At 43.5% G+C, this 27,278-nt stretch overlaps 1 protein-coding gene across 2 annotated transcripts in view; it reads left to right on the forward strand.

The window, feature by feature from the left end:
* The window catches only part of LOC410362 (MOXD1 homolog 2), a 190,100-nt gene that overhangs the window by 74,381 nt on the left and 88,441 nt on the right, over nucleotides 1-27,278 (forward strand). For both annotated transcript variants that reach the window (XM_016915532.2, XM_016915531.2), the window contains one exon: nucleotides 9,961-10,264. In XM_016915532.2, coding sequence (XP_016771021.1) covers nucleotides 10,016-10,264 — 249 coding nt within the window. In that variant the 5' untranslated portion in view covers nucleotides 9,961-10,015. The remainder of the gene's footprint in view (nucleotides 1-9,960; nucleotides 10,265-27,278) is intronic.

The following is a 27,278-nucleotide window of genomic DNA, read 5'->3' on the forward strand; positions in this document are numbered from 1 at the left end:
GTTACAGCAATTACGTTCACCGCGAGGCGTCTCGGGACAACACGCGTGAAATCTCATCCTCCAACACGGCCTGGCATCCCGCACGACGTGATGCGCGCATCGCATCGACGCATCACTCTCTTTCCCGCTTTCGACTCCAGATCCACTTTTTTGCCTTCTCTTTTATCTTCCCTCCGTTCATCTTTCACCCTCGTCCTTCCTCCCCTCCTCCTGATCCTACGTGGTTAAGAGTTGGATTACCCTTACGGTGCTCCGCGAAGCTAAATCACCTATTATGCATACGCCGGCACTTCTGCCAGGCGAAACGAAGAACTCGAGGTTAGAGCCGTTACTACGCTCTCTCTCTTTCTCTCTCTCGTGAGTTCCCCAGAAGATTCTCTTCTCCCTTCCTCTCCCTCTCTGCCTTTCTCGTCGTGGAATCCTCCTCGCCTATTACTCCCTCATTTGCCCCGGGTCCATAGAAATGTAATTAAATCCCCTGAGCGGACGCGAAACGACGCGACGACGCGAGCTACCTAGCTAACTGGCTCCCGTGGAAACCTGCTCGTGGGAAAATCGAGAGAGAGAGAGAGAGGGAGGGAAGGGCACTTTTGACAGGCGAGCGTTAATTAGCGCCACCAGGATCGACGACCTCATCATTTTTTTAAAGTTAATTGGGCAAGCCCCGCAATTAGAGCTCTAGATACGGATGGAGGAGGGGGAGGGAACGCGTCAAACAGGACGATCTTCCGTCTCACGGGACAAAGGACGCGCAACCTATCTCTTTTCGCAACCTTCTTGCTTCAACCATCTTCTTTTGCTTCCGCGCTACTCCTCGTGACGAGGAAAACGCAAACGGTTGACACATACACACATGGCTCGCATGGCGCGGAGGAGAAATTAATTTCGCGTTTGCAAGACTTGGCTGCGAACTTGGCGTCGCAGAATTAATGCAAGATGCGGTTGCGGGTGTGCAGCGTTGCAGGGAAACAAGTTTGGGCGGAGAGGCAGTGGCGAGAATAAAAACATCAGGGCCATTAACGCGTGCCCGACCCCCGACACAGGTTTTCCTACAGGTTTAAAATTAATTGCTCTCTTTCTCTCTCTCTTTTTCTCTCTCTCTCTTAGAGTTGTGTGCCCATTTTCTGCCCGTCCATTGTTTCTTCTCGACCTGTCGACGGGCGAAACAACACCGGTCCAGAGCCCAGTTAAACTATTTTCTTTTACTTGCGAGCATTTCGTTTTGGTTGGAAAGAATAAGGGAGGAGAAGGAAGCGTTTCGATCCGAGAACGGACTCGTCCTCTCGACAGGCTCTCTCGTGCGTTAAATGCCAAGAACGATGGAAATAAAGAAATTTAAGGAGAGCTATTGCACTTAGGTGAGAAATTCATGGAGTTGAAGAATGATGCATCGAGATCGGTTGTCTGTCAAACACTCGGGGCGAGAAGATGACCCGATCTTGTTCCCCAACGGAGAGAGAGAGAGAGGAGAAATTGCCACACGTCCATCATCCAGCGTGGATGCAAGTTTTCCCCGCGCAAAGACGAACGAGCTCTGTCGAAGAAACAACAGCTACTCTTTGGGAAAGGATGATCTATGGACAGTGCAGTTCGATGCAATTGCAATTTCTTCTTCCTTTCCATCGCTTGCGGAAAGTCGGTTTCTTATCTCTCTTCCCTTCTCTCCGCATCTTTCCACAACCAAGCAGCCAACCCGTTGTCCCGTGCATCTTCTTATCTTGTCCCGTGGAAATCTCTCTCGCCTCTTCTTTCTTTCCTCGAGTTACTATTGGAAACTTTATCTCTTGGCGATGTTTCTCTCCTTCTCTCTCTCTCGTTATCTCTCTCTCTCTCGACTCATCCTCCGTGTTGGAAAGATAGCAGTGTCGATCCTTAGTCCGAGCGAACTTTACACTCGGTACATTATGAATATCGTGATTTCGCGAAGAAGTTATACGGTTCGGTCATTTTTAAAATGGAAAAGTACGGGAAAAGTGGGTCGCGGGCTTAGAGTAACGTTTCACCTGCTAGACCCACCGGCTCTGGAATCCTCTTATCGGCTTTCTCGGCTCTCGAGCACCACCTCTTCGGTAGCATTCGCAACCGTAACATATTTTACCTCTTCTATCGCCTTTCTCTTTTTCTTCCATTCTTTTCTCCTTTTCCTTTTTTCCTCCCTCCTCCTCCTTCTCAAATAGCGTGTACTTACTAATTAATTACGGAGTTAAATCGATTAATTCCGGGCAACGATTATCCGCTTCCATTTCTCTTAAACGGTTAAATACAACTCGTGACGCGAGTCGTTTTAAACCCCTTTATATTGCAACGCGAGGGTAGATATTAGACACGTGGTCATTTGTACCTTGTTTACATCCGAATTCGATTCGGCCCGCTATTAATTTAACTTTTTATACCCTCCGTTCGTTCGTGTTTAATTACTGATATTAGTAGATATCATCGGTAATAACTCATCGTCGTTGCTCACCTGGCGTGCAATTTTGTTCGTGATATTTACAAAGGGGTGGTATTTCGCGAACTTTGAAATGATCATCATTGCGACGATGTTAATCGTCGTTCCGTTATTAAAAAGTACATTTTTCGGTTGCAAAGAATTTTTATTTTTCGCTTCTCGATGCAATTACGTTAAAAAAATATTTTTTGCTCAAGTGTTTAAGAATCGCGAGATTAAAATAATCCCGGTAAAAAGGAAAGAAGGATAAGGAAAATATTGTTACCTCGCATGCCTTTCGACACGTGTTACATGTCTTTCCCCGATTAGCGTCCACTGAATGAATAAACGCGTCGTACGCAAATAACTCTTACTTTTTAATGAAGCCCGATACAAGCCCCCTTTTCACCGTAACCACCAGAGTTACGTGTGTGGATTGGACAAACCACGATGAAACGTGTCGCGTACATACGGGGTGTGCAGATTTCCTTTACTCGATAAAATGCAGCTTAGAACGATAAAAAAAAGAAAGAAAGAAAGAAAGAAAATAGCAAAAATTTTTTCGCGATAAATGGAATGATTTAAACGTGGTTCATTAACATGTATGATAATTCGTTTCTTCCCCTCGTTTTAATCTCTTTCAATTTATTTTGAGCGAAACTCGAGCGAAGTGGTAAAAATTTCTTTAATCTCTTATGAATATTTATAGTTATGCATGCATCGATATTTTTTAATTCATCTCTCGTTTCCCCTCTCTCTCTCTCTCTCTCTCTGTTCTGTTTTGAAAGGAAGAAGGGAATAATACGATTTTGACATTCGAAACGATCGTATAAAAGATTTGCTATTATTGCCTGTACCAATTCATCAGTTTTAAATGATGTATCGTTGTTTATTCTTTATTTCGAAATCGAAATAGATATTGATGAATCGCAGAATCATTAAATTGTATATACAGCGAGGGTGGAAACGGGGTCAGGGCTTAATGCACGTTCGCACGCATGATGATTTAAATTTATCATCACGAGGAATGGATAAAATGTTTATTTTTATCGCGAATATAAATTTTTCCCAATTTTACATTAGCAACCGACCAACCAATTAATCGACGTAACTAATTAATCCTTTACAATCGTCGAGCAAAATCGAATGTAAGCGAATTCAGATCTTCTCCGACACGAGGTCAAGAAATATACGGCGCATAGATTCAATTTCCATTAACCATCCTCTTGCATCTTGAATGAGGTTTCTCCTCTCGCCAAATCTTCGAAACCTTTGAAACGTTTGGACCCGATGTCCAATCTCTTGAGGTATAGAGGAGGCAATTTAAGGGAACACGTTCCGACATCTTGGACCGATATCTGATGATTTTAACAGGCGTTAATTGGCACGTCTCTGACCCTACTTGATCATCACCAGGTACACGATTCCTCCATTTTTTCCACCGCTGTCTTCTTAGCTTCTTTTCTTCTTTCAAAACATCGATGGATGAATGGCCGCCGGTCAGATGACATATCAGCTCGTTTAAAAAGTTTCCAAACTCGAAAAGCTTTCGGACAGGGCTTACCGATGCCATCGTCGCACGCCTGGCTTTTACTGTTTTTAAGCATCCCTCCCGATAACACCGGAATCTGTTCACCGGATTAAAAAGGCGCAGCTTTATAATATTCCATGTCACGTTTATCTCCGGTGTCATCCGCAGAAATTACATTTCAGCTTGCTCTTTAACGTATCACGTCAGATTTTTCAAGGGATCCTGACCCTGCCGATACAACATTCCTTTCTTTCTCCCCCTTGCTCCATCATCCAGTAGTTTCGCACGATTCCTTCCACAATCGTAAAAATTGAGCGAGTTCAAACCAACCGTTTCTTCCATTCTTATTTCAGTCTCTCGGAGAAGGAACCACTGATCAACAAGATCCATATGAAAATTCTTGTTCCTCTTAACGTTATATATAACAGGCAACAGTTTTAATCAAGATTTATTTAATTAACAAGATATATTTATTGCCAGGTTTATATAGAAATATTTGAAGAAGTAAAAGCAAAAGCAAAGAACGAGTACTGGAGTAGGTAGTTAATGGTCACTGTGGCGCTAGTGTCGCGTACAAAGTATCATCGCGCCACTCCTTGCATCCGTTTTATCCTGGTGACTCGTACGTACGAGAGAACGGTTCAAAAAAAAAAAAGAAGAAAGAAGAAAAGAGGAATCCATCGAGCAATGATTTCTCTTCACGGCCCATCGAGCGCGCACACCCTTCCTCGAATAATTCCCGCGCCAACTCAACTGCTTACCGCCCTGTTTAATCCGCGATCCGCACACCCTCTCGCGCTATTTCGATTTCACCGCTTCACGATTTATTTAACTTTAAGAGTGGTTCAAGTGGTGGCCGACCAGGACCACCGCGCGGAACGAGGTTAGAAAAGGGAGGGGGGGAGAGAGAACTGAAGAGTCTCTCTCAATGGGGGGAGGGCACAAAGGACGGAGCACGGCCGATTTTGCCCCGAGAGAGGGAAGAGAATAGAGGGCGGATGGAAAAGCCCGACAGCAGGTCGGCCGTCCCCCCCTCCCTCCCTCCCTCTCTCTCTCTGACGTTCGAGGCGTCAATGTATAGGGGGATACGTTCCAGGTTGATGCCACTGGCGTTGGACGCAATTTGAGAGCAATCGACTGAACGACACGCCGCAAATCAAACCGGTCGTGTGTTAGCCGGTCTCACCTCCGACCTGCCCGCGCATCACTCCCCTCCCCTCGCGCACGCAGCCATCTCTCTGTCATCTATCGTGTCCTCTCCAACCCTTTCAACCCTCAACTCCCCTCCCGGCTTCGGCCAACCGGCTATCGAACTAACCTCGCTGCCGGAACGTCACCCTTTTCGTCTCTCGAATGTGCGAACACTCTCGACGATTCGAGTCGACGATCTCTACGTACAACGAGGCCGACGTACAGCCAGCTGCATCGCCTGCCATCCGGCGCCCCATTACGCGCCGCTACTGTTAATTGAATCGATCGTTTTCAGATTGGCGGTCGCTCTAACCGGCACCGCAAAATCGGCGAAATCACGCGGTGCAATGCGCGTGGTGCACGAGCCGGACGTTTCTCTGGGGATAGTTGACCTCTGATCGCGGCACGGGGAGAGTGGAGCCGGATAATCGAGAGGGAAATGCGTTTCGGTGGAGGGGGCGTCGCGTTTCAGAAGAAAGACATCGAATTTCGTCGTTAAGCATTATTTTACATGTCCTTCTTACGAAGTGATCAAGAAATGAAAGGAATAATAATGTCTTAGAATAGTGGATGTTATATTTCTTTCTATACGGATGATTGCTATGATTGTTTAATCATTCGAACGAGAGAAATGTTCGTTAAAATGTATAATGCGAGATGAAAGTACATATATCATGAAATATCAGTTAGCTCGCGGACAATCGCTTTCTGATCGGCTTCAATTTCACTGGGACAGATCGATGACCGAATATCGGATTAAATTTCGTCACGGATGATTTCATTTTGGGACTCGTATCGCGTCTCTTTTCGAGCGGATCGAAACTTCTTTGTTCCTTTTATATATATATATATATATATAAGAAAAAAGGGTTAAGTATATTTGGCAATCGGATTTATCCTGTCCCGGATAAACTTTGCGCCCGAGATATTGGTCGGTCTATTAAAGAAACAATTATGAAGAATTGGGCACGGAACAAACCGGTTGACGAGCGGTTTGAAACTCGGTGCACAGAGTTTCCACGAGCGTAGTTTGATTGTAGGTCGAACTTTGACTATTTGTATGACCTTATTTGAGGTTTCCGGTTCTTGGGATCGAAGTTTCCTGACGCTGCGCCGCGTTTCAAATGATTATGTTTTAGGGGGACCGTGTACAATCCTCGCAAATTACTTCGTTGCTTGACCCAGTTTCGAAACAGGCGGAACACGGGTCGTTCTCGGATAGGAAATTCACATTTTCAGACGTTTTGTTTGTGTCTCAGTCATCCGGCGAACAAGGAGCAAGGTGTATTATCGATCTCGCGGAGACGCGGTAAATATTGCACCACGTATTTACGCGTTTGCAAATATTGTGCAAGGATCGACGAATTGGGGCGGATGAATTTTGTTCGCACCGTTTAAAATAGGAATGGAACCGATTTTTTTTTTAAATAATATTTTTACTTAAAATTACGAGGCTTTAAAAAGCAATTATAGCTTGTTCTTTCTTGTAGTTTCCTTCACGTGCAACGTAATTTATCACAAACACATTCTTGAGAGAGCCTAAAGCTTGCTTCGACTTCTTTTCCCTTATACGAACAATCTCGTCGAAATTTCATAATCGTATTTTTGCGTTTACATTTCTTCTTTCTCAAACGAACGTTGTTTGAAGATTATACGAGTCAAATTTCAATTTAATCCCGACCAATCGAGCCCCGTTACATAATCGCCGCTATTCGATCGATTTCACCCTCTAAAAAAAAGAGAAACAACCAAAATATCGAATAACCGTTTAACATTATCCAATTAAAAATTCAGCTCTATCGCGTAACAGGGAAATTAAAAAAAAAAGAAAAAAAAGGGAAGCAAATTTCAAACAAACCGTTCAAACTACCGTTATCGTCAAATCGAATTTTTCCCCCTCCCGCCTCGTTCAAACTTTTAAATTGCATTAACCGACGATCATTTCGAGACCACCCTAACGTTCCCCGCGGAGATAATGCCCGTGGGGGGATTACGCTCGTTGGATTTTAACGGTGAAAAAGCATTGTCGCGCGCTGAATCGGGCGCGAAAGAGGCGGCCCGCTATCGATCCCGATTACCACGCGGAAAATTACCACCTCGACACCGCCGCGCTGCTTGAACGGGCGCGCGCATTACGCCCCTCGTTAATTAAAACGATCGGTCGCGGCCCGATCCGCGCTCGTTTCCCCTTCGAAACACGGGAAGAGGACTAATCGCGGCGTCCAGTGTTTCCAGCGTTCGCGCTCGTTTTCCACGACAACAACGGACGGGGTGAGAGAGGGACACGGAGGTGGCGCGTGTCCCGGTGATCTCTCTGTGAAACGCTTAATTCTAAACGCTCGCGGAGGAACGAATAGCTCGGTGGGACGAGCGGCGCCACTCGTTCGACACTTGGTAACCCGCCCTTCTCTCCCTCTCTCCCTCTCTCCCTTTCTCCCCAGGATTCGCATCACGACCCCGTTCCAACGAATTGTTACTGTTAATCGATTCGATTGCTTTCGAATTGACAGTCCTCTTGACAGTGTCCCGCTGATTTACAGGCGGATGTTTGCACACCGGCCAGGACAAAAGAGATTTTCCACGTTCGCCCGTTCGTCTGTTTTTCCATCTCCCGCCGATACGATTCTCGATCCGAGGAATCGGTACACGCTCGCGTGCCGATTCATTGAATTTTTAATCGAGAATGGAAATCGATTCGATCTTCTTCGCGCTTTTCTCTCGCTGTTTTTTCACAGGCCGCCATTACGCTTCGCGGTTACGAATTTTTTTCCCCTCCCACTTGGCTTCCTCGAGAACGCTGTCCTCGACTTTTTTTCTTCTCTTTCTATTCTTTTTTTTCCCTTCTTTCGTGCTCGCGATGCGCAGTTCCGCATACACACACGCGCACACATACGTATAGATAGAAGGCGTACGATCGTCCGCTCGATCCAGTTTTTTCTTCTATATCTACGTTGCTTGCTCCGTGATCGCCGTTCGAGTTCATTCATCCTTCGAAGTGGAAATCGGATCAACGATTTTTCGTTTTCATCCTCCACTCTTTTCTCGTCCAATCATTTCGAGGAACTCTTTCTTTACCCTTCATTGTTTTATTTATACCCCACCGTTCATCCATTCACGCGTTGAATTCCTATATCTTCTTTCCTCCCGCAATAAAGTGAAATTGATAACAGATAATTCGCAGAGGGAATAGAGAATAATAATCGTTTTGATATCGGTCTCTGATTCTTGATAAGTCGCTTTGATCGCGAATTAAGGCCATCGGCATCAATCATCCGATCTGCTCGATCCGCTCCGCGATTAATCTCTCGCTAAAAGTTGGTGGTCGGCCGATCGTTTGAACGAAACGAATCGATCCAACGATGAGAATCGGTTCAACCCGTGTTTTTTCAACCCTAAACCGGCGAAATTTCCCTACGTAATTTCCCGTTTGTTTCTGGCCTTTCTGCCAACCGGGGCGAAGTGGAGAGAAAGAGAAAGAGAGAGAGAGGGAGAGGAAGGATGGTAAAGAGGCTAATACGATTTTACGTGGGAAACGAGTGAAAATACCGGAGTGAACGTACACACAGGGGCACACTTAAGCGCGATAAAACGGGTCGTACCGTGAAATGCAAGGAATGGATGGCGTGTAGTGTAGTTGAATAAAAATATGCTAGAAAAATAATTCTTGGCGTGGAAAGCGCGCGATTCGAGCGAAAATCAATGCTTTCGATTCGCAATATTCGTTACATTATTGCAATTATTATTATTATACATTTGTCGCATTGTAAAAAAATATTTCAAAAATCGTGTCACGAGATATTTCTCGTAATAAGTCTAACAAGACTATTAAAATTTTTTCACGCGTCATATATAAAAATCTTACCGTACCAAATCCTGTGTAATGAATACAAGGAGCGAGTCATTTATGAAAAATTATCGTTAAATATTCCCTTTGAATATTCTCCGCGAATATTCCGTCACATCGTTGGAATACTTTCTCCGTAAAAGGTGGCAAGTGGGGCCTTGGTGCGTGCACGCGGATAATGGCGGGAGCTGGCGCTGTTAAAATATTGAAGGAAAATATGGGCGGGCCGTCGATGGCCGCGTAAAACGCCTAAATAGCAGAGCCGCGGCCGCTGGAAACTCGGATGGGTTCTCGTGTTCTCTCGTTGAAACGTTAGGCATCGATGTGTCCGCTGTTAAAATCGTGGAGATTAACGAGCGGCGAAAAAGCATGCTGTCGTTTCCGCGTAACGCCGGTTTTCCCATGTAAGGGATTCGAAGCACTTGTAATTACGGGGTTGCGGCTCGTAACGGAAGCTGTCCAACGAGGACGTTACGTTGCGAGGTTGCAAATTGGCAGGTTATAAAGATAGAACGCGCTCGAGACACTTAGGGGAAGTTAACGACGAGGGTAGTATAGTTTGGATTGGGTGTAATGAATTTTAATTGGACGTTTTTTTTTTCAAAACTTTATAATTTTGTTTACGATTGATAAAACGCGTGGGGAAATGAGTAACGAGAAACGAAAGACGATATCGTTGTAATTGAATTAATGTAACGTTAAAGTTATATTTTATATTTACGGAGAAGATTTCATTATATGTTATCTTTCTTTTTCAAGATTGGCACATTTTTATCCTTATCCTATTATTATAAATTGCATTTTCTATATAAAAGATTTTTATAGAATAGTCGTGAGCAATGAACATTTAAATCGTCTTAAATATTTAAGGAACGTTTCATTTATATAGAAAGAAAATATTGGAAGAGACATAGTAAATAATGGTAAGATTAGAGAGAAGATTAACGACTATTTTTCTCATTACAGATGTTCTGAGGTGCATCGGTGGTGAAAAAGAAAGGAAAAAAAAAAAAAAAAGAAAATGAAAGCCGTAATCGCGACGTGTCTCCTCCTCTCTGTCACCGGCGTCCTCTCCGTCGAGTGGAAACACAGCGCCGTCCTGGACAATAACTTCTTAGTTCTTTGGACGCCAGGCGAGAGGGATGTGATGTTCGAGATTCAAGTGAAGACCCTCGGCTATGTGGGTCTCGGTTTCACGAGGGATGATGGCACTGTTGGGGCTGACATGGTCATTGGATGGGTGGACAACAACGGACAGCTCCATCTTCAGGTAAGTGTTCTTAAGAGCGTCACGTTATTTCCTTTGCGATCGTCCTCAGACACGGCTCGTGGTTTCCCCGTCGACGCGTTCATCGTCTTCCCGTAAGAGCATTAATGCTCTTAATGCTCCACGAAAACCATATATTTCGACGCTTAAAATTGTACGATATTTACAAGTAACTCCATCTTTCATTTCTTTCTCGAATATTTTCATAAATAAATCTAGTAAAATTTAACTAGTAATAATTTAGTAATATTATATATGAATTTAGTAATAATTTCTTAACGCAACGTATATATATATATATGTATATACGATCGAGATACGTGCATAATGGCTGGAAATTTCGAGAAACGCATCGCATGATTATTATCGTCTGCGGATCGCGGACGTCATAATGTACGACGAAAAAACGTGGAACCGCGAAACGATTATTTTCATCGAGGTCTAGCGAAATTACATTCATTCCCCCGGAACGTTGACGTGGAATAATTTCAACTAATTACTCTTATGCTACCGATCCCGAGTGTTGGCCACGGAAGGAGGATCGGGTAAGGGTACACGGTGTGCACACGGAGAGAGAGAGGCTGCATAATGATAGTCCTTCCGGAGATAAGTAATGGGTTTCTCGTTTCGATCGGTGGATCGGATAGTTATCAATCTTACCAACCGAGGGCAGCGGCCTGTCATTATCGGTGCTCGTCATTTTGTACGACACTGTGTCGTTTTATTTTTTCGGCAGCCTCGATTATCTTTGGATGATTCTCAGTCACCGGCCCCATGATGTATTGCCTTTATCGAAACGGTATTTTTCGAACCGTGCACCGTTTCCCCTGGATCAGATAACTTTTTCCTAGCATCGATGGGAAACGCGTACGTTGCTTTGATATATTTCGTTGCATTTTTTTTTATTTTTATTTCTTTTTTTTTTTTCCAACGAACGATTTTAAATTTATCGTAATTGCGATGGAAGAATAGAAGGTATAAATCGGGAGCTATGTATTCGTTTTTTTTCGACAGAATTTATTTTAATTTATTTTAAAAAAGAGAGAAAAAGAAAGATAGGAAAGGAATGTCCACTCGACAAAAGAATTCTTTCGAACGAAAATAATTCCTTCTGATGGAATTAAAAATCTATTGAAATCAACAAGTAATAATTATATGTACATGCATAATTTTAATAACTCTAAAATAATTTCGTAGAAATATATCATTTTCTCTCTCCATTACGTTCAATTATTCAATCGAAACAAGAGAAATATCGATATACGTATATAAAAATTACTTTTCAATTTCAGCGTGAAATCTAAGAGACGTAGGCGCGAGTGAATTTCATCTCGAAACTTGTATGCTATATAACGCACACGCACAAGCAAAATACATATCTTCCATTTCCACGGAAGTCTAAAGCCCGATAAGCTAACAAGGCGGAGCATCCCGCCATAACTCGAGAGACGTCGCCTGTAAACCTGTTTTAATTTCGCCCGAGGGGGTCCACAAACGTACGTGCATAGAATTTTCGGCCTACGAGTTTATTTTCGAGTACTGTTAAATTTAAAACATCGTTATCCCGCCGCATCAGTTGGCGCAAACCCTCCTCGAGAACCGGACTCAAGGGGATTACTCCGTTATCCTCCCTTTCATCAGCGTTACGCGGCTGTTGTCACTTTACCCCGGCTTCCTCATAACATCAGGATCCAGGTATGGGAGGAAGATGGACGACCGTGAGCGACGTTCGTCCGTTCCTTCCTCCCTTCCCCCCCCTTTCATATATATTTTTCCACCTCTTTTCGCAAGCGGGACAGGGACAATTATATAACAACCGACGCTTCTCCCTCTCTCTCGGCTTCGTTTGCACATTTGTCGTCGAATATTTCTTTTATGAGCGATCTCTCAGTTTTCGTCGTCGTCTAGCACAGGATACTCCGTCGCGGGAATTTCCTGGCCCCTAGAGTTTGTGCGATGTCACTGTCAACTCACCCTCTCCTCCCTGATGGATAGATCCTCCTTGCCTGATTACCGTACGTTATTAATGGTAATTTTCTTCAACTTGGATACACTTGGCAATAATAACGTTCAAGATGGATATTTCCCTTTTTTCCTTTTTTCGTAGACAAATTGATCCCATAAGTAAAGGTAATAGTTTCATCTTTGATTCGAGGAAAGATGAGAGTGAATATGGAAATTCAATATGGAAGGGAGATTCGATCTTATTTTGGAGATCATGGGTTGAATTCGCGTACGTAACGAGATTAGAAAAGAAGGAAGGAATAAGTCGTGGTTAGATACGGATTATGATTAAAAGTCTTCTTAAAAGCGACAATAGAGCTTATTTATGCTTGCTCGCTCGACCGTTTGATTACACTCGAATAACTGTACCGTCGTTTATGATTAATGCATGTTGTCGAAACCGCCAACCATTTAACGTCCATTATATAATCGACGCATTGCGGTTTAAGTTGGTCGCTTTGTAATCAATACTTATTAACATTCAATTGGCATGGCCAAGCTCAAGATGAAAAATGGCAAATGTTTCCTGCCCGTTTAATTAATTTTCCAATGGAAATACATGTAACACACCATTTCGTTGTATCAATAGAAATTCGTCGGATAGTCGCAAGTATAAATTCTCTATATCTTTTTTAATTCTCTCTCTCTCGTTAAATTTCAACCATTTTCCCCGCTCATTTATTCTCGAATTAATAAACTTTTTTTAAAAGAAAGCAACGATCCCCGAATAAAATGAAAAACTTCCTGATCTACGACTTCCCCCTAACTCGTTCCCAAATTCGTTCGATCGTACATAGGACGAAGAAAAATTCCCTATTTTGCCTATTGCGAGATCAAAGCCTCGAAGTTAAACCAATAAAAGAGCCTTTGGATCGGTCGAGCAAGGGAACGCGTGCTAAACCGCAAGAGAGTCGAGAAATCGGTAGAAGCGTTCTATCCCAGTCCTATTCTCGACTGATCCGGATGACCGCCGTTCAGATCACGATCACATAACGAAAAACTCTTATTCCCCGCTCCTCCTCTTCTCCCCCCTTCCCTTCCCCGCGGCGCGTCCTTTCGCAAGGCTGAGCGCGCCTCCGGCCTTTCTTCCCCCCTCCTCGCTTTCCCGGTGTCCTCGTTGAGCGCACGGCGAGGAAAGGAGAGGGAGGGAGTCCGGCTGCATCGCGCGGAGCATTGCACGCGGCACGGCATGCATTATGGAACGAGCGGGCAACGATTCTAGCGGAAAAATTGCGGACACGCGAGAGACGGACGCGATCCGCACCCCGACGACCACCTTGCCTCCTCGTGGATACGTACCTAAGCACCGGGGTAGTCGTCGGAGAAGATTGCTTCCCCGAAGTATTGCATCCGTTCTGGAGCATCCGGATGCGCGCACACGTTACAGCTCCTTTCCATTTCAGAGAGGGAACACGCCTCGAGATCTATATAATGCGAATCCTCCCCTGCCCGCCATCGTGCCACGATAATAAGGCTTTTCCCTTTGTCGAAGATCGGCCGTGTGTTATTTGTTATTTGGATCGAAGCTGTTGGCGAGTATATAAATAAAATTCCTGGTGGAATAAAAATTGAATGTATTAACATTCTGTGAAATGATTTCACTAATTATGGAATTCGTAGTTTCAGGGAAGCTGAAGAGATGTCAGTTCTTTTCATCATTTCATTGATGATGGAAGATGTGGCAGATCGTGATGTGAAAGTCGATATACATTTTGACTTGCAAGTGCAAGTATTGTTTCACGGAGGGGTAAAAGTGAAACGCCCGACGAGAAAGGAATCGAGGTTGATTAAAGATGTACGCTTCTTGATACATTTCAGGATCCCAGGCTTTTGTGTGTTGAACCACTTCGATCCACCCGGGTGAATTCAATTTTCCTGGTCTAATTCTTTTATTCGCTTCGTTTAACTTCGCCCTGCTCCGCTCGCCGTTCCGTTCGGCACGTCGTTTCAAGGCGGCTCCTTCTTGGTGTCTATTCCGAGGTCTTTTGTACCTGGAATACTTTAACCAAAGCGGGGAGGAGGGGATTCTCCTCGCGGCGAATCCCCGTTCACACTTTTCGAGATTATTAAAAATTCGAGATTAAGGATAAAATTAAATCTTTTAAAGGGAGCAATTAAAATTCAATTCGGAGGGGAATATGGACGGAGGAAAGGAAGCGATTAATATTTAACGACTCGTGTAAAAAGGGAAGGAGAAAGAATGTTGAAGAGTGCAGCTGGCTTAAATAATTCAGCTCGATAAATCGCGAGTCGATTCAGGTCGTCTCGTCGATCCGGGCCCCGAGATCCGAGAAAAGAAAAACTGAAGTTTTCTGAGGCGAGACTTTCTCGACTTGACGCGCGATTATTTCGCCGATTTACGCTCCTCGCGAAATGGTAATGAGATCTTGGCGCGGTTTATTCCGATATCTCCCGTCTCTTTCTTTCTCCTCTCGTGCACTCTCGTCCCTCCTCGTTGCACGCGCATGCACGAGTCGAACGCAATCACGGCCCGGGACCACGATGGAGGGGCGGTAGTTGGGCGAGGAAAAAAACGAGGAACGACCGCGGCGTTTCGCGCGGAATGAAATTCCTATTCCGCATTGTCGGCGGTTTGCCACTGCAGTCGCAGGGTAAAGTGGGTTGAAAAAGGTCGGAATGGGATAAAAATGCAAGAAGATACGAGATCCATCGATGAAGATCGAAATAATATTTTCGACTCTTGACCCCTTAATTTCTTCTAGGTGCATGTAAATTGATAAGGAGAGCGTGCACGAAATAAGAACAGCTTCGGAAGTCCTTTCGAGGGTGAAATTTGTAATTTCATGCTAAGTAGAACGGTATATACCCCCGAATCTACATAAAGGTTAATCTAGAGCGAATAGAATCAAGAGTAGAGGGGAGAGAGAGGAGTGGAGAAGGATATTGCTATCCTCCAATTTAAAACATCCAGCGTTGAGAAACTTTGGTGAAATTTGAGAAGAGGGTATCTTTGTTAATCCTGACGCTCGAAACAAAATAGGAATTTCTGACCGACTTGGAAGGATAAAGTGGAAAACGACGTAAAGTTAAGTAAGATTGAAGATATAACGAGAGGTATAGAAAAAAAAATTACGAGGCAAGGCGTTTCAACGTTGGGGGATGAATACGAAGGGGGTAGCGTTTTGGACGCTGACCAATGCTCCGAGCTGACTCACCCCCTTGCGTTCTTACATGCAAAATCTATTCCGATCTAGTAGCATCGGAATTTAGATTGGAGTTTAGCCCGGGCGCACCAGACGCAGTGTATGTATGTATGAAACGAAGCAGTGTTTTTCGCAGGATATGCGGAATAACTTTCGTTTAAGATCTTTGATAACCGGCTCTCCTATTGGAATATAAACGAGACCTTTGTCTGATGAATTTTCTTTTCGGTTCAAAAATGGGAATGGGATACCGTAGCGATGCCGTACGATTCATCTATATTCCATACATACATTGCTGCTCAACCTCTCTAAATTTTATTAAATTGATCTGCAATTGGAGAAAGGAAACGCGATTAGATTATTTATATTCAGGAATACAGGAAAAAGGATGGAGTTTCGTGAAAAAAAAACCGTATTTTCCTTCCACATCGAGTGAAATATATAAAAAGAGAACACGATAATAATAATTATAAAAAAAATAATCTCTTTGATCAAATTTCAACAACAATTTAACGAAATCAAACTGTATTCTATTACTTCAAACATTCTTCAAACAAAATCCCCAATTCTAAACGAAAATCAATTCAATCTTTTTTCACTTTCGATCTTCGAGCAATAAACAATCGTACGGAATTGTTCTTCTCGACGAAATCTCAATTTCGCTCAAGAAATAGCATTTATCCCATATATATATATACACGTTCTCATAATTCGATCGAAAACCGATCCAACCTCCCTTAATCGCCGTCGAAAAAGGATCTCTGACGGACAGAGATCTGACGCGAAACAGTTGGGATAGGAAAAAACCCCCCGTGGTTTTCCAGGGGGTTGGAAGGCGGGCCTCGAAAGAATTTGCGAATATTTGCGAACGCGTGTCCACATTGAATTCTATTCGTTGTTCGCAAACACGGGCCGCGCGACGGCTTTATTGTGCCCAACGCGGCGGCCAGCCAGCTACGTGCATTCCGACTGTTTGGTGAATAAATGATATGTTTAGTAATAGCGCGTCGCGGCCATACGCGGGGGCGGAAGGGCAAAGGGTTGGGCAAACACGGGGTCGGCTGAATAAACGGCGAGAGGAAATTCGCAAGGCCGATCATATCGTCAATATCTTTTCGCCGACATAATCGAAAATAATAAATAATCTTCGCGCGATAAAATAATAATTTCGGATCTCGTTCTTTTATTTTTTTTCCTTTCGATCACAGAGAGATCGATAATTAAGTATAAGTGATCGTTTGATTTTAATTATAAAATATCGAGAATCATCTCTTTCAATGAATATAAAGAAATAACCGAGTATAATTAAGTTTCGTCTTATTCGAGATCTCAAGTACGGTTTCATTCTTTCCCCTGCGCTCGTTCGAATTTTCTCCTCTTTCCTTGACGAGGTAGCAACGATCTCTCTCTCTCTCTCTCTCTCTCCTGACCTCGTTTCGTTGCGAGGTCCCCGAAGAACGTTGCATTGCTGTTCGTTTTTTCGAAAGAACAAAACAAGAGAGAGGAGGGGAGAAGAAGAAAGAAAGAAAGGAAGAAAAAGAAAAATACGCGCGAAATTACGAACGCGCGCTCGGTGTAAAATCACCGTGGCGCGTCACGCGTTCGGTGTGTAGGAAAAGGAGGTCGGAGAGATGATAAAAATGCCGAAGCTCGCGAGAGGGTGCTTAGCGGGAAACGGTGTACACCGTTGTGGCGTAAAAATGCCAGCGATGCATTTGCATACGGCCGGCTTGGATTCGTGCGGGCTCCGCCGTTGGAGGAGAAAGGTTCGACGAGGACGAGAAGGTTGGCGCACAGGCTATTCCCAAGTCGCTTCCAGCGCGGAGGATCCCCCAATGCGATTTCGCCCACCGTAAATAGGATTCAGGGTAAATGCAGTTACGTCTATATGTATACACACGTGCACGCGCAGCTTCCGTAAATGATGTCACTAGACTGTTTGAAAGTCTTTTTTTTTTCTTTTTTTTTAACTGGAACGTCATCGGGTTCGTTTCGATTCGAGATTTCGAAATACAAGTGAAATTTTTTCGATGATGGAAGAGATTTGTTTCTGACGTGATTGTTGCAAGATTGGCAAGAGTGATAGGGGAAATTGAAATTTATATATATAATTATATATGGTGAAATTTTATCGAGATCGAAGCAACTTGATCTTGTTAGATTCTCCGTCGATCGAAAACGATTTCGTCGTCGAATCACTCGAGAGTTTGGTGTTTGAATGCAATCATGGAAATTCTTTGTAACGGGTAGAATCTACGTCGTTCACGTTTTTTCCCCAGAAATGCAGGAGCAACGGGAGTGCAACGGTATTTAGACAGGCACGTGAAAATTTCACGAGTAATTCGAAGCAACGGGGGCAATATTTACTCTGCTCTAAATAAACCTCGACACAATGTTTCTCCTCCCTTTCCCTCCCTCTTTTGCTTTTTATTCAGGTCGCCAGGATTGACGTGGACCATGAACTGTAACGAAACAATCAATACAATCCGCTCGAGTGTAAAGCATTTAATATCGTTACTTCGATTGCTTCGCCCATTTGCCGCCTCTGCGGCAAAATAAAACGTCCCCTCGAAAGATTCCTCTCCTCCCTCTCCTCTCTTCATCTTTCGACACGTATCTCCTATGTCTCGATCGATTTTTGCACAGAATCGACCTCGAAAGGATCTCCGTTAATATTCCACGGAATAATTGATAAGATCGGGTATTAGTTTAATTCCATCCAACTCTCGACCAGCCAATTTTCCTCCGACTTCCTACCGACTTTTATTTCTCTTCCCATCCCTCCCTGAAACGAGGATCCTCTCGCGAAATGCCGATCAATTTTTTAACGATAAACGTTTTTCACTTAGTGCAGTTCCATTATTAGATTCCCCGTACTTATCTGATCAGAATGGGAAACCGCTCGATAGCATTCGAAATGAAGTAGCGAAAGAGGGTCGTTGTGCAAGAGGTTTTTCCCTCGGAAGGGAGCCATCCTCGTCCTCCTCGAGCGATCCTCGACGGGGGTCGACGACGTTCCGTGGCTTGAATCGCACCGCGAAATCAAAATTCACCCTGCGGTGAACTATTTAGAATTCCATCTGTGGGAAGAAAGAGAGAGAAAGGGAGAGGGTGATGGAACGTTTGAGAGTCTTGTCCCGAATGTTACGGATAGAATAAAATTGAATACCACAAATCACGTGGCGGCTTTGATATCGCCGCTCGTGTAAATTATATTATCCCCGCGGACGTTCGAGAAATATTTTAAGATAAAGCGAGGAAAATGAAGAACGATAGTCTTGAGAGATTCTCGAGACAAAATCTAAATTATTTGGATATATCTTTCCGCCATTATTGTTCGTCGAGCTATTTTCTTGGTTTTCCGTTTTTTTAAGGAGAGAAGGAAACGGAAGGGAGAGAGAGACAGATGCTAACGAATAATCGAGACGATAATTCATCGAAACGAATCTGAATTATCTATCCGATATATGATTATAAATTTAAACGGGTATCAAACACAGAAGAGGCATTTTCACGAACTAAACGCGTTTCTATCACGAGGAATAATAATATCAACTAACGTCGACAGTCAAGCAAATTTAAATATAACGCATGAGGATTCAATTGCACTGAAATTAGGGGGATAAATTATTCGAAGAGCGAATAAACGGAGAATTCTATTTCGAGTATTCAAGCTCCTCGTTCCTCTGGAATTTATAATCGAGGATTTTGTAAGGTTGAGAAGCGGCAAAAGGCGATAATGTCGGAGAAAATCGAAAGGAAATTAATTTTCGCTGTAAATTGTGTTATAACGAGTGCGGTTAAATCACGGTTGCTGGCACTTGAGGTGTCCGCCACGAGGAACCGCATAATTGCATCGAGCAGTGTAGTTTTGTAGTCTGTTGCGCGAGATGTACATGTAACCCTGGAAAAGGAAGAGACTTCTCTCCTCCGTACGAATGGCTTCAAAAGATTTCTCTCGGCCCGAAGCCATGCCTCGCATGCTGATTTCGCCTCCTCTTCGGAACAGTTCGGCGGCGCCCCGGGCTGCGTCTAGACTCTCGAGACGAGATTACTCAGACCCAAATCCTTCCAAGAAGGACCATTTAAATCTTAAAATTCAAACGAGTCCCCTCGAACGGCTCCTAATGGCGCTAATATGATTGTCCTTAGAGATTCGCAATCGAATCAACCCTCCCTTGCCTCTTTGATTAACCCGCCTACCGTCCTCGTAATTGACTTTTACTCGCAATAATTCTTCACAAGTTTCAAGATATATATATATATATCGAATCGAAATAATTCGATTTCAATTGTTCTTCATCGATATTTTTCACCATATTCCAAGATTAAAAAAACAAGAATAATCCTCCCTTTCTTAAAAGAAATTTTATTTTCAATTTTATTTTGCATTGTATTTCTTTTTTTTTTTTTTTTAATTTCAAGAATTAAAAGAAGAGAGGCTTAAAAGCACGAGGTAGCAGCTAGTCGATTGTAGCTAGTGAAGACTACTCCGCTTACCTTAACCCCGTGCTGTGCGTTTCGAGTGGCTCGCACAGCAAGGTAAGCACGTTTTGAAGCTTCTTCGCGTAAAAAAGAAGAGAGAAAGGGAGAGAGAAATTTAAAGCACGAGATACGAGGTCTCCGTAGCTCCCCTGAAAAGCTCCGTACACACGGTTGAAAGGATCTTGAGGGGGGAGAGAGTGTGGGGCTCCCCCCCTATACCGCTAGAGCACGTCTCGGGGTCCCTCATTATGCAGGCCGTGGCTCGCGTTCCCCGCAATTCCACGGAACAAATATCGTTTCGCGGCAACGGGACGCAGCCGCGCGTGTTCCGCTCTCCCGCGGGCTCATTAAAAGTCCGTGAAAGCGACGAAGGCGGCGAGAATCGTGTGCCGGCCGTGAAATCGCGTCGCGGCGTGGCCAGCACGTGCACCCACCGAGTTCCGTCGCTCCGTTTCCGCTCTGCCTTTCACACGCCATCGGCATGTTGCAAACAGTTTTCGATTCGGCAATTTCGTTATCGCAGAGATCTATGTATTCGGATCGATAGTTTTTAAACAGTTAATTGTAGTTCCTCTCTTAATTTCGTCTCGTTTTTTTCTATTTTCTTCCATTTGTTTCTTTCACTTGTCATTCGTAGAAAAAACAATTTTCTATCCGACAGTTTCGTTGTGGAGGAAATCTTTATTCAGATCGATAGTTTTTAAATGCAATCAATCTCTTTTAACTTTGTCTCGTTATTTTCCATTTTCTTCTTAATACTCGATTCATTTTTTTTCATTCGTATGTTAAAAATATTAAATTTTCGATTCAATAGTTCTTTTTTGAATAGCGTTAATTATGATATCTCGAGTTGTCTTAGCTTTGTCGCTAGATGTCTCACTATGTTTCTTAAGTTGTTCATAAGCTGGGAATAGTTTTCGATTTAATTTTTGCCTCAAAGATTTCTTTTATAATTTCCTGTATTTTTAGTCGTCAGACATATTGTGCATTTTTATATAATTTTAAAACGAATAGGAGAAATTCTTCAATATAATTACTTCGAAAGCAAATCTCTTTCTACAAATATTCCATCGAAAGATTCCATTTCTAAATCGATCATGCATCACTCGTTCATCACGCGATCCTCTACCATTCAGTGTTATTCAGAAAAGGATTAATTCGCTATAGAACTCGTCGCGAGGCAGCTGCGTTCGCAAGAGACATCGACCGCGACGAAACGCGTGGTACAGATCGTGCCACCCAGTTCGAGACCGAAGCAATCATCTCGTGAGGAGGAACAATAAAAAACAGACGGTAGACGGAGAGAGTGGAATCGCTGCGGGCCACGATCATGCGGTTCGGTGATGGATCGCGTCTCGTTTCACGAATATAGATCGGTTTTATAATGCTCTCGCTCTCCCTTCGTTTGTCCTCTGTGAAAGGGAGTCCAAGTGGAGCTGTACTTTCTCGACAGAGACCCTCGATGGAACGCCTCGATACTGTCGAAAGTGTGGTGCAGGCTGGGCGTGAACCTCGTGTTGGTATTGCCGGACGGACTAATGATTATCTTTTCAACTTCAACTTAACGTGCCTCCTCGAATGATTAATAGGTTTTAACGACCCATTTCTCCAGGATCTCGTAAGTATAAAATTGAAATTTCGTTCTTTTCTTTTTTTTTTTTTTCGGCCGGAGAAATTGTATGCTGGATCTTTGTGAATGTATTCGTGGCTTCGTATTGTAAGTAAAGATAAAAAGTATGTGAAATAATAGGAAATGTATTTTTGCTAGGAAATTAATGCTACAACGATAATTGCAGCTTGTATATACGCGTTTTTTTTTTTTACTTTAATTTCTCTTTACGTTAGTTTTTTTTCTCTCCAGTGGTTGTTAAAACTTGGAGGATTCCTAAGGTTTCGATGTTGTTGTTTCAACATGTTGAATTATTCCTTTGTCTTTGTATTCGTCTATTTCGAAATTACTATTTTTACACGACGATAATTCGTTAAATTGTATATTCCTTATTTCTTCGCTTTATGCATATTCTTTCAATTTAAACGGGGAGAATAAAGAGAATTTGTGCAAACAATTTATCTCATAATTTGAATTTTTATTTGTTGCAAGCTGACAAGCTGACAACGTCAACGGAGCAGGTGTCATTAAATTATCGTTAATTTGATGCAATTCTGTTTCCAGGTTACACGGCCGATATTGTGCCCGCGCGAAATATCGGGACGCTAAAATCCGTTGTCATTATTGTCGTTTAATTATTAAATTATGCGGTGACCGCAGGATAAACGATCTAAACGGCGGATAACAATGGAAGGGGGGAAATACGCGGATGGGGAGGGAGGAGGAGGAGAGGAGAGGGGACGGGATCGAACAATGTTATCGCTCTTTCGTGAATTCCGGTGAAACGAGCATTCGGCAATTATTGTCTTGCGAATTTTCAATTTGACGTTTTCGTTCGACATCATCGAATTTCATCGAATCATCGCGAAATATGACGAAATAATTAATATCCACCAACCGCCCGCTTTTCTGTAACCCGTTGCTTGTTTCATTAACCCATCCACACGTTTCGTCATCCACGTTTGCCATCGAATGATAAATAAACGAGGCGAAGAAATCGAAGAACAACTCGATCGAACGATCATATCATCGTTACATTTGCAGTTGGAACACTGCATAAAACTAGCAATTTACGTTAGAATAGGCGTTCGTTGGATTAAACGCGGCCCATCGAATGATCGCCGTTGCACACCGGAAATACGCGTACGTCTCGTAAATACGTCACTCCGTTATCGTCTGCGGGGGGAGGAGGGGTGATACGGATCCCGACAACTGATTCGATACGTATGCAAATTCGTGGACACGTGGGCGCATAGTTATTGAGCCGTGAAATACGATTCGCCGATAAATAACGATAACTTGGGCCGGCCGATCATGCCGAAATTACCGTGGCCACGGTCGAGCGAAGGTGGAACAATGATTGGCCCACGCGCTTGGCCCGCCAACAAAATTCAATGTTGGCCCCGTCAATCGACCGATAAGACTTTTTCCGTTCCGTTTCGCCAAGTTTATCGCGCCCTCCACGAGAATTTCGACGGAACGGGAACGGAATTTCGAAAACCCGTTTCGCCTTTAACGTGGATCAATCGCGAAATGAAGATATGTGAAAAATGGGATAGGCGAGGATTCTTCTTCGATGATAGAGCTGTTGGTTGATTAGTCTTCCTTTTTTTTTAAGATTACTTATAATTATGAAGTCTAAAAATCGTAAGTTAAATAACTCAACGAATGGATCATTTATGGGAAATTATCTAACTCTCTGATTTTTCGAACGGATTGATACAAATAGAATAAGGGAAAAAATGTAATCTTTGAAACGTGATGACGATGACGTGACCATCCCACGTGATTTTTAAACCTTGGGCGTTCTAACGAAGTCGAAGAAGGGAGAATAGTGACGCAGAAATTTGATACGTGAATTTCACGACGAGAGGAGCGTATCTTATGTGGTTGCAGACGTTCGCAGTGTCCACGTCGTTCAACGGATTACCCTTCCATAAAGACATTTCCAGGAATTCAAACGCGTCCACGTTCCGTATTGTCGTTCGTTAACGTTGCCTAATTAGCGGAAATTAGACGTCGAAAGTGGAATTCGTTCTGGAACGAAAAGGAAGAGGAAGTTGCGGCCTGGTAAATTCATAACTTCTATCGGATTACTTCTTCTATTTGCCAGGATTCATCGATTGTGTCGCGGGGAGGCTAAGCCTATTACGTAATATAATAACGGGCTTTCGCGTTTTATCCAAGCGATGTATCTTTCCTTAATGATAACCGATTGTTTAAGCGGCGAGAGGTTAAGCGGCTTCTTTCTCTCTTTTCTTTTTTAATAATTCAGCATTTTTCTGGTTTGGAGAAGTTTCGCGCGATAAAACACGGCCGGGCAAATGTATAAACGTTAAGCACGAACTTATTGCGGTTACCTTTCCTTGATTTCTCCTGTTTGCAATTATGAACTATTCGCGTAAGAGGATTTGCCGAGTTCGTCCCTCGTGTTCGTAAATAATTGCATTTTTTAAGCGCGATCCTCCACCGTTGTTCCGCGCACTTGTCCTCTTAACGATAAATCCTTTGTTTGATCGTTTTTTTTCCCCCCCTTTTCTTTTATTTTCTCTCTTCCTCTCTTTTTTACACCGCGGTAATTTAATTCCTTTTAGAACGTTTGTCGTGGACGTTGTTGCAATTTTTTCCGTTTCTCTTGGCCACGATTCATGTATTTCTAGAGTATTCTCTGATCAAAATTCAACATTTTCGTTACATCTACTTCTATTTTTCGAGATATTTCGTGATTTTTTTTTTTATTAAAAGGGAATGATAAGATTCAGATAGTGTCGCGTTGCAAGCTGCGTTTCTTAGCCACGTTGAGACAAGTTTAATACGGATTCTTTATACGTATCTTGTGCAAATATTTTTGTCTACTCTTAATTTGCATGTTAATTGCGCCACTTACACCTGTTACGTATTATTATTTTGCAGCCGTGTAACGAAAAAGATAAAAAAGCGACACGGATTTAACGCATGCAATAATTTGTAATACGATTGTTATAAAATTCTTCTCAAATCGTCGTATCTTTCATATCGAAAAAACATGTACATAAAAGTATCGGGAATATATATAAGAAATACAAGGAGTCGTAATAGATTTGTTATTATCCGATTAATACTGTTATTGGATTAAGATTATATCGAAACATTTTAATTCGACGCGGAGATAAACATTACGGAAACCGAGTGTCGGATATGGAAATTCAAAACAAATACACGAGACGAGTCACGTAGAATTTAATTCATTTCGAAAGCGATTCCCGTCGAACGATGTAGTTCCCTTTTTCTCTCGAAAATTTCTCGAGATGATCGGTTTGATCTCGTTGTTTGAGATGCGCTTTAAATTACTATCAATCTTCGGACGATCCGTGGCGCGTATAAACATTCTCACTTTCTCTTCTTCGAAGAGCGAATGTTGACGCAGAGTTGCCGAACGAAGGCAACTACTTCGTCCTCCTTTTTCTCGTCGAGGAGTGAGCCGCGTTTAGAAAGTGAGTGGCGATCGAGGGAGGATACACGACGGTATTTTAAAACGTCTGGCAAAACAACTAGCGAGCAAACAGCCTCCCGTCGAAGTTTACTTAGACTGTGGAGGGGAGATGGCGGGGTTTCCGCGAAAGGGATTAATGAGAGGAGACAAAGTCAGCTGGCTAAAACGATGCTCCATACTACGGCTCTCGTAACTGTACGAGTAATAAAACGCTCGTCAGCCGTTTTACGTAATTAATCTAGTTTTTTATCCGCCCCGCTCCGCCAGACAATATATACGTCTGCTTCAGTCAGTGAAGAACGCTTTTCGTTTAGAAAAATATCGGTATGGAAGTCCATTAATTTGCCCCGTAGACAATAATAGAATAGACTATTTATATGAATTTGACGAGGAAGTAATCCATAAAGTAGGATAGATTCGTGCAATGGAAGTTCAACTTTTTTCGACGTTTCTTCTTCTTCTTCTTCTTCAAATAAATGGATTCAATCATACGTACAGCTCTATTTCGTGATTTTCTTCTCCGTTCGTGTAACCCGAATTTTTAGATTTAGTAGAATTCAATCGTACGCTTTGTCTCGTCAAATTCATTTCTCAATTCGAGCAACATTTCATCGAGCCAATCGAGAAAAATTTCGATTACTTGTAACCCTCCACCGTTGTTTCTTCCTAGCTTCACGAATTCAATAACGCAAGCGAGGAAGAAAGAGGAAGCGGAAAAGGAGAGAGAAAAACGAAAAGAAAGCCCGCACGATTATCCGCGTCTTTTCCACCTCTCGTCCTCGAGAAGAACACGGGAGAGGCTCGTTTGGCTTCGTAGTCCAGCACAAGATACAAAGGATCAAATCTGCCATCTCTTAACGATCCACGGCTTAGAATGCAATCCCTTAGGTGAAACTGGCTTAGGTTGGACAGTGTGGTGGGCAAAGAAACGGGCCGGAATTGGAAACTCCTCGGCAAGATGGCGGGGCGAGTTAGATGGAGGCGGCGGCAGTAGTTGGGCAGTTTCGAATGGATGAAGAAGGATTGCGGCTCGTCCCTCTTCTTTCTGCCCGAGAGTCCTTCCATATCTCCGCTCCGTGCTAAGCGCCAGTGTAAAGACTCGACTTTGCCGAGTCAGCCTCCACCCGTGTAGTTTTACCTCTCTTTCCGCCCTCATCAACCCTTTCTTCCCTCTCCTTCGCCGTTTCCCTCGCGCGAGCCTAGCATTGTATCGAAATTCCCGTGAGCCTTTCCCGCTCACGGACAGAAACAAAAATACCACACACCGGTCGGCTTCTCTTCAAAGACCAGACTTGCTGCTTCTCTCTTCTTTCTTCTCTTCTCTCTCTTCTTTTTTCACGGGAGAGGGAATCGGAGCGACGCGCGTGCAACCTGCCACTCTTTTTACGCCGGGGATGAACTTACGTCGCTGGAGCGAGCTGGATACGACGGACGTATTGACTGCTTTATCGCGGATTACGTGTCCTACGCCTTTTGTCCGGTAATCCTTCCCAAATGGAGCCCCTGGAATTGCGATACTCGGCTACATTCCGTGTGTTGAGCTCCGCGTGTGGCTGAAAGGACACGTGTTCCCAGACTGGCGCACGATCGAATGGAGATTGAGCAGATTTGAATGAGGAGGATATCGAGAAGCCTCTCTTGGATTTCTTCAACGTCGAGTCATTCTATCTGTTCTTTATCCTCAACCCCCTTTTTACAATTCATCACGAATATTATATACGTAAGAAAATAATACGTGTCGCGATGAGGAGCGAAGCTCGACCCGCGATAAATAAAACCTTGCAATTCCTTTCTCCATCATCAATGTTCTAAAGAAAGAAGCGACATCCTTGGGGAAATGAAAAATACGCGGGGCACGTTTCGAAATATTCACCCGAATTTCCTCATTGGAGGAAGAGGAGATGGAGACGATAACACGAAAGCTACACTGAGAAATGTCAAAGTGTTCGTTATGCGAGTCACGCACGCGCCATTATATCACTCGGCCCGGTGTATTTTTTCGTGGACAGTGCTCCCCGGAACTGAGGGGGGAGGGGGGGTTAAGAACGCGTGGAGAACGAGCCCAGCAGCCCAGCATCAAGATTTCAGAAACCGGCTACTTTCTTGCTACCGAAGCTTGCTTTTCTTGCCGCGAAGCGTGCGTGACACGTTTTTACCCTGCGAGATACACACGTCGTCAACGAGCATAAGACGAGGAAGAGGAGGATGAGCGCGCGCGTGGGTAGATTGACCGAAATCGTCCCTTCCTGGACTCTCTCTCCTTCCATATATTCCTCCCTCGTC

The sequence above is a fragment of the Apis mellifera genome, linkage group LG12 (genome assembly GCF_003254395.2).
Source record: "Apis mellifera strain DH4 linkage group LG12, Amel_HAv3.1, whole genome shotgun sequence".
Lineage (NCBI taxonomy): Eukaryota > Metazoa > Arthropoda > Insecta > Hymenoptera > Apidae > Apis > Apis mellifera.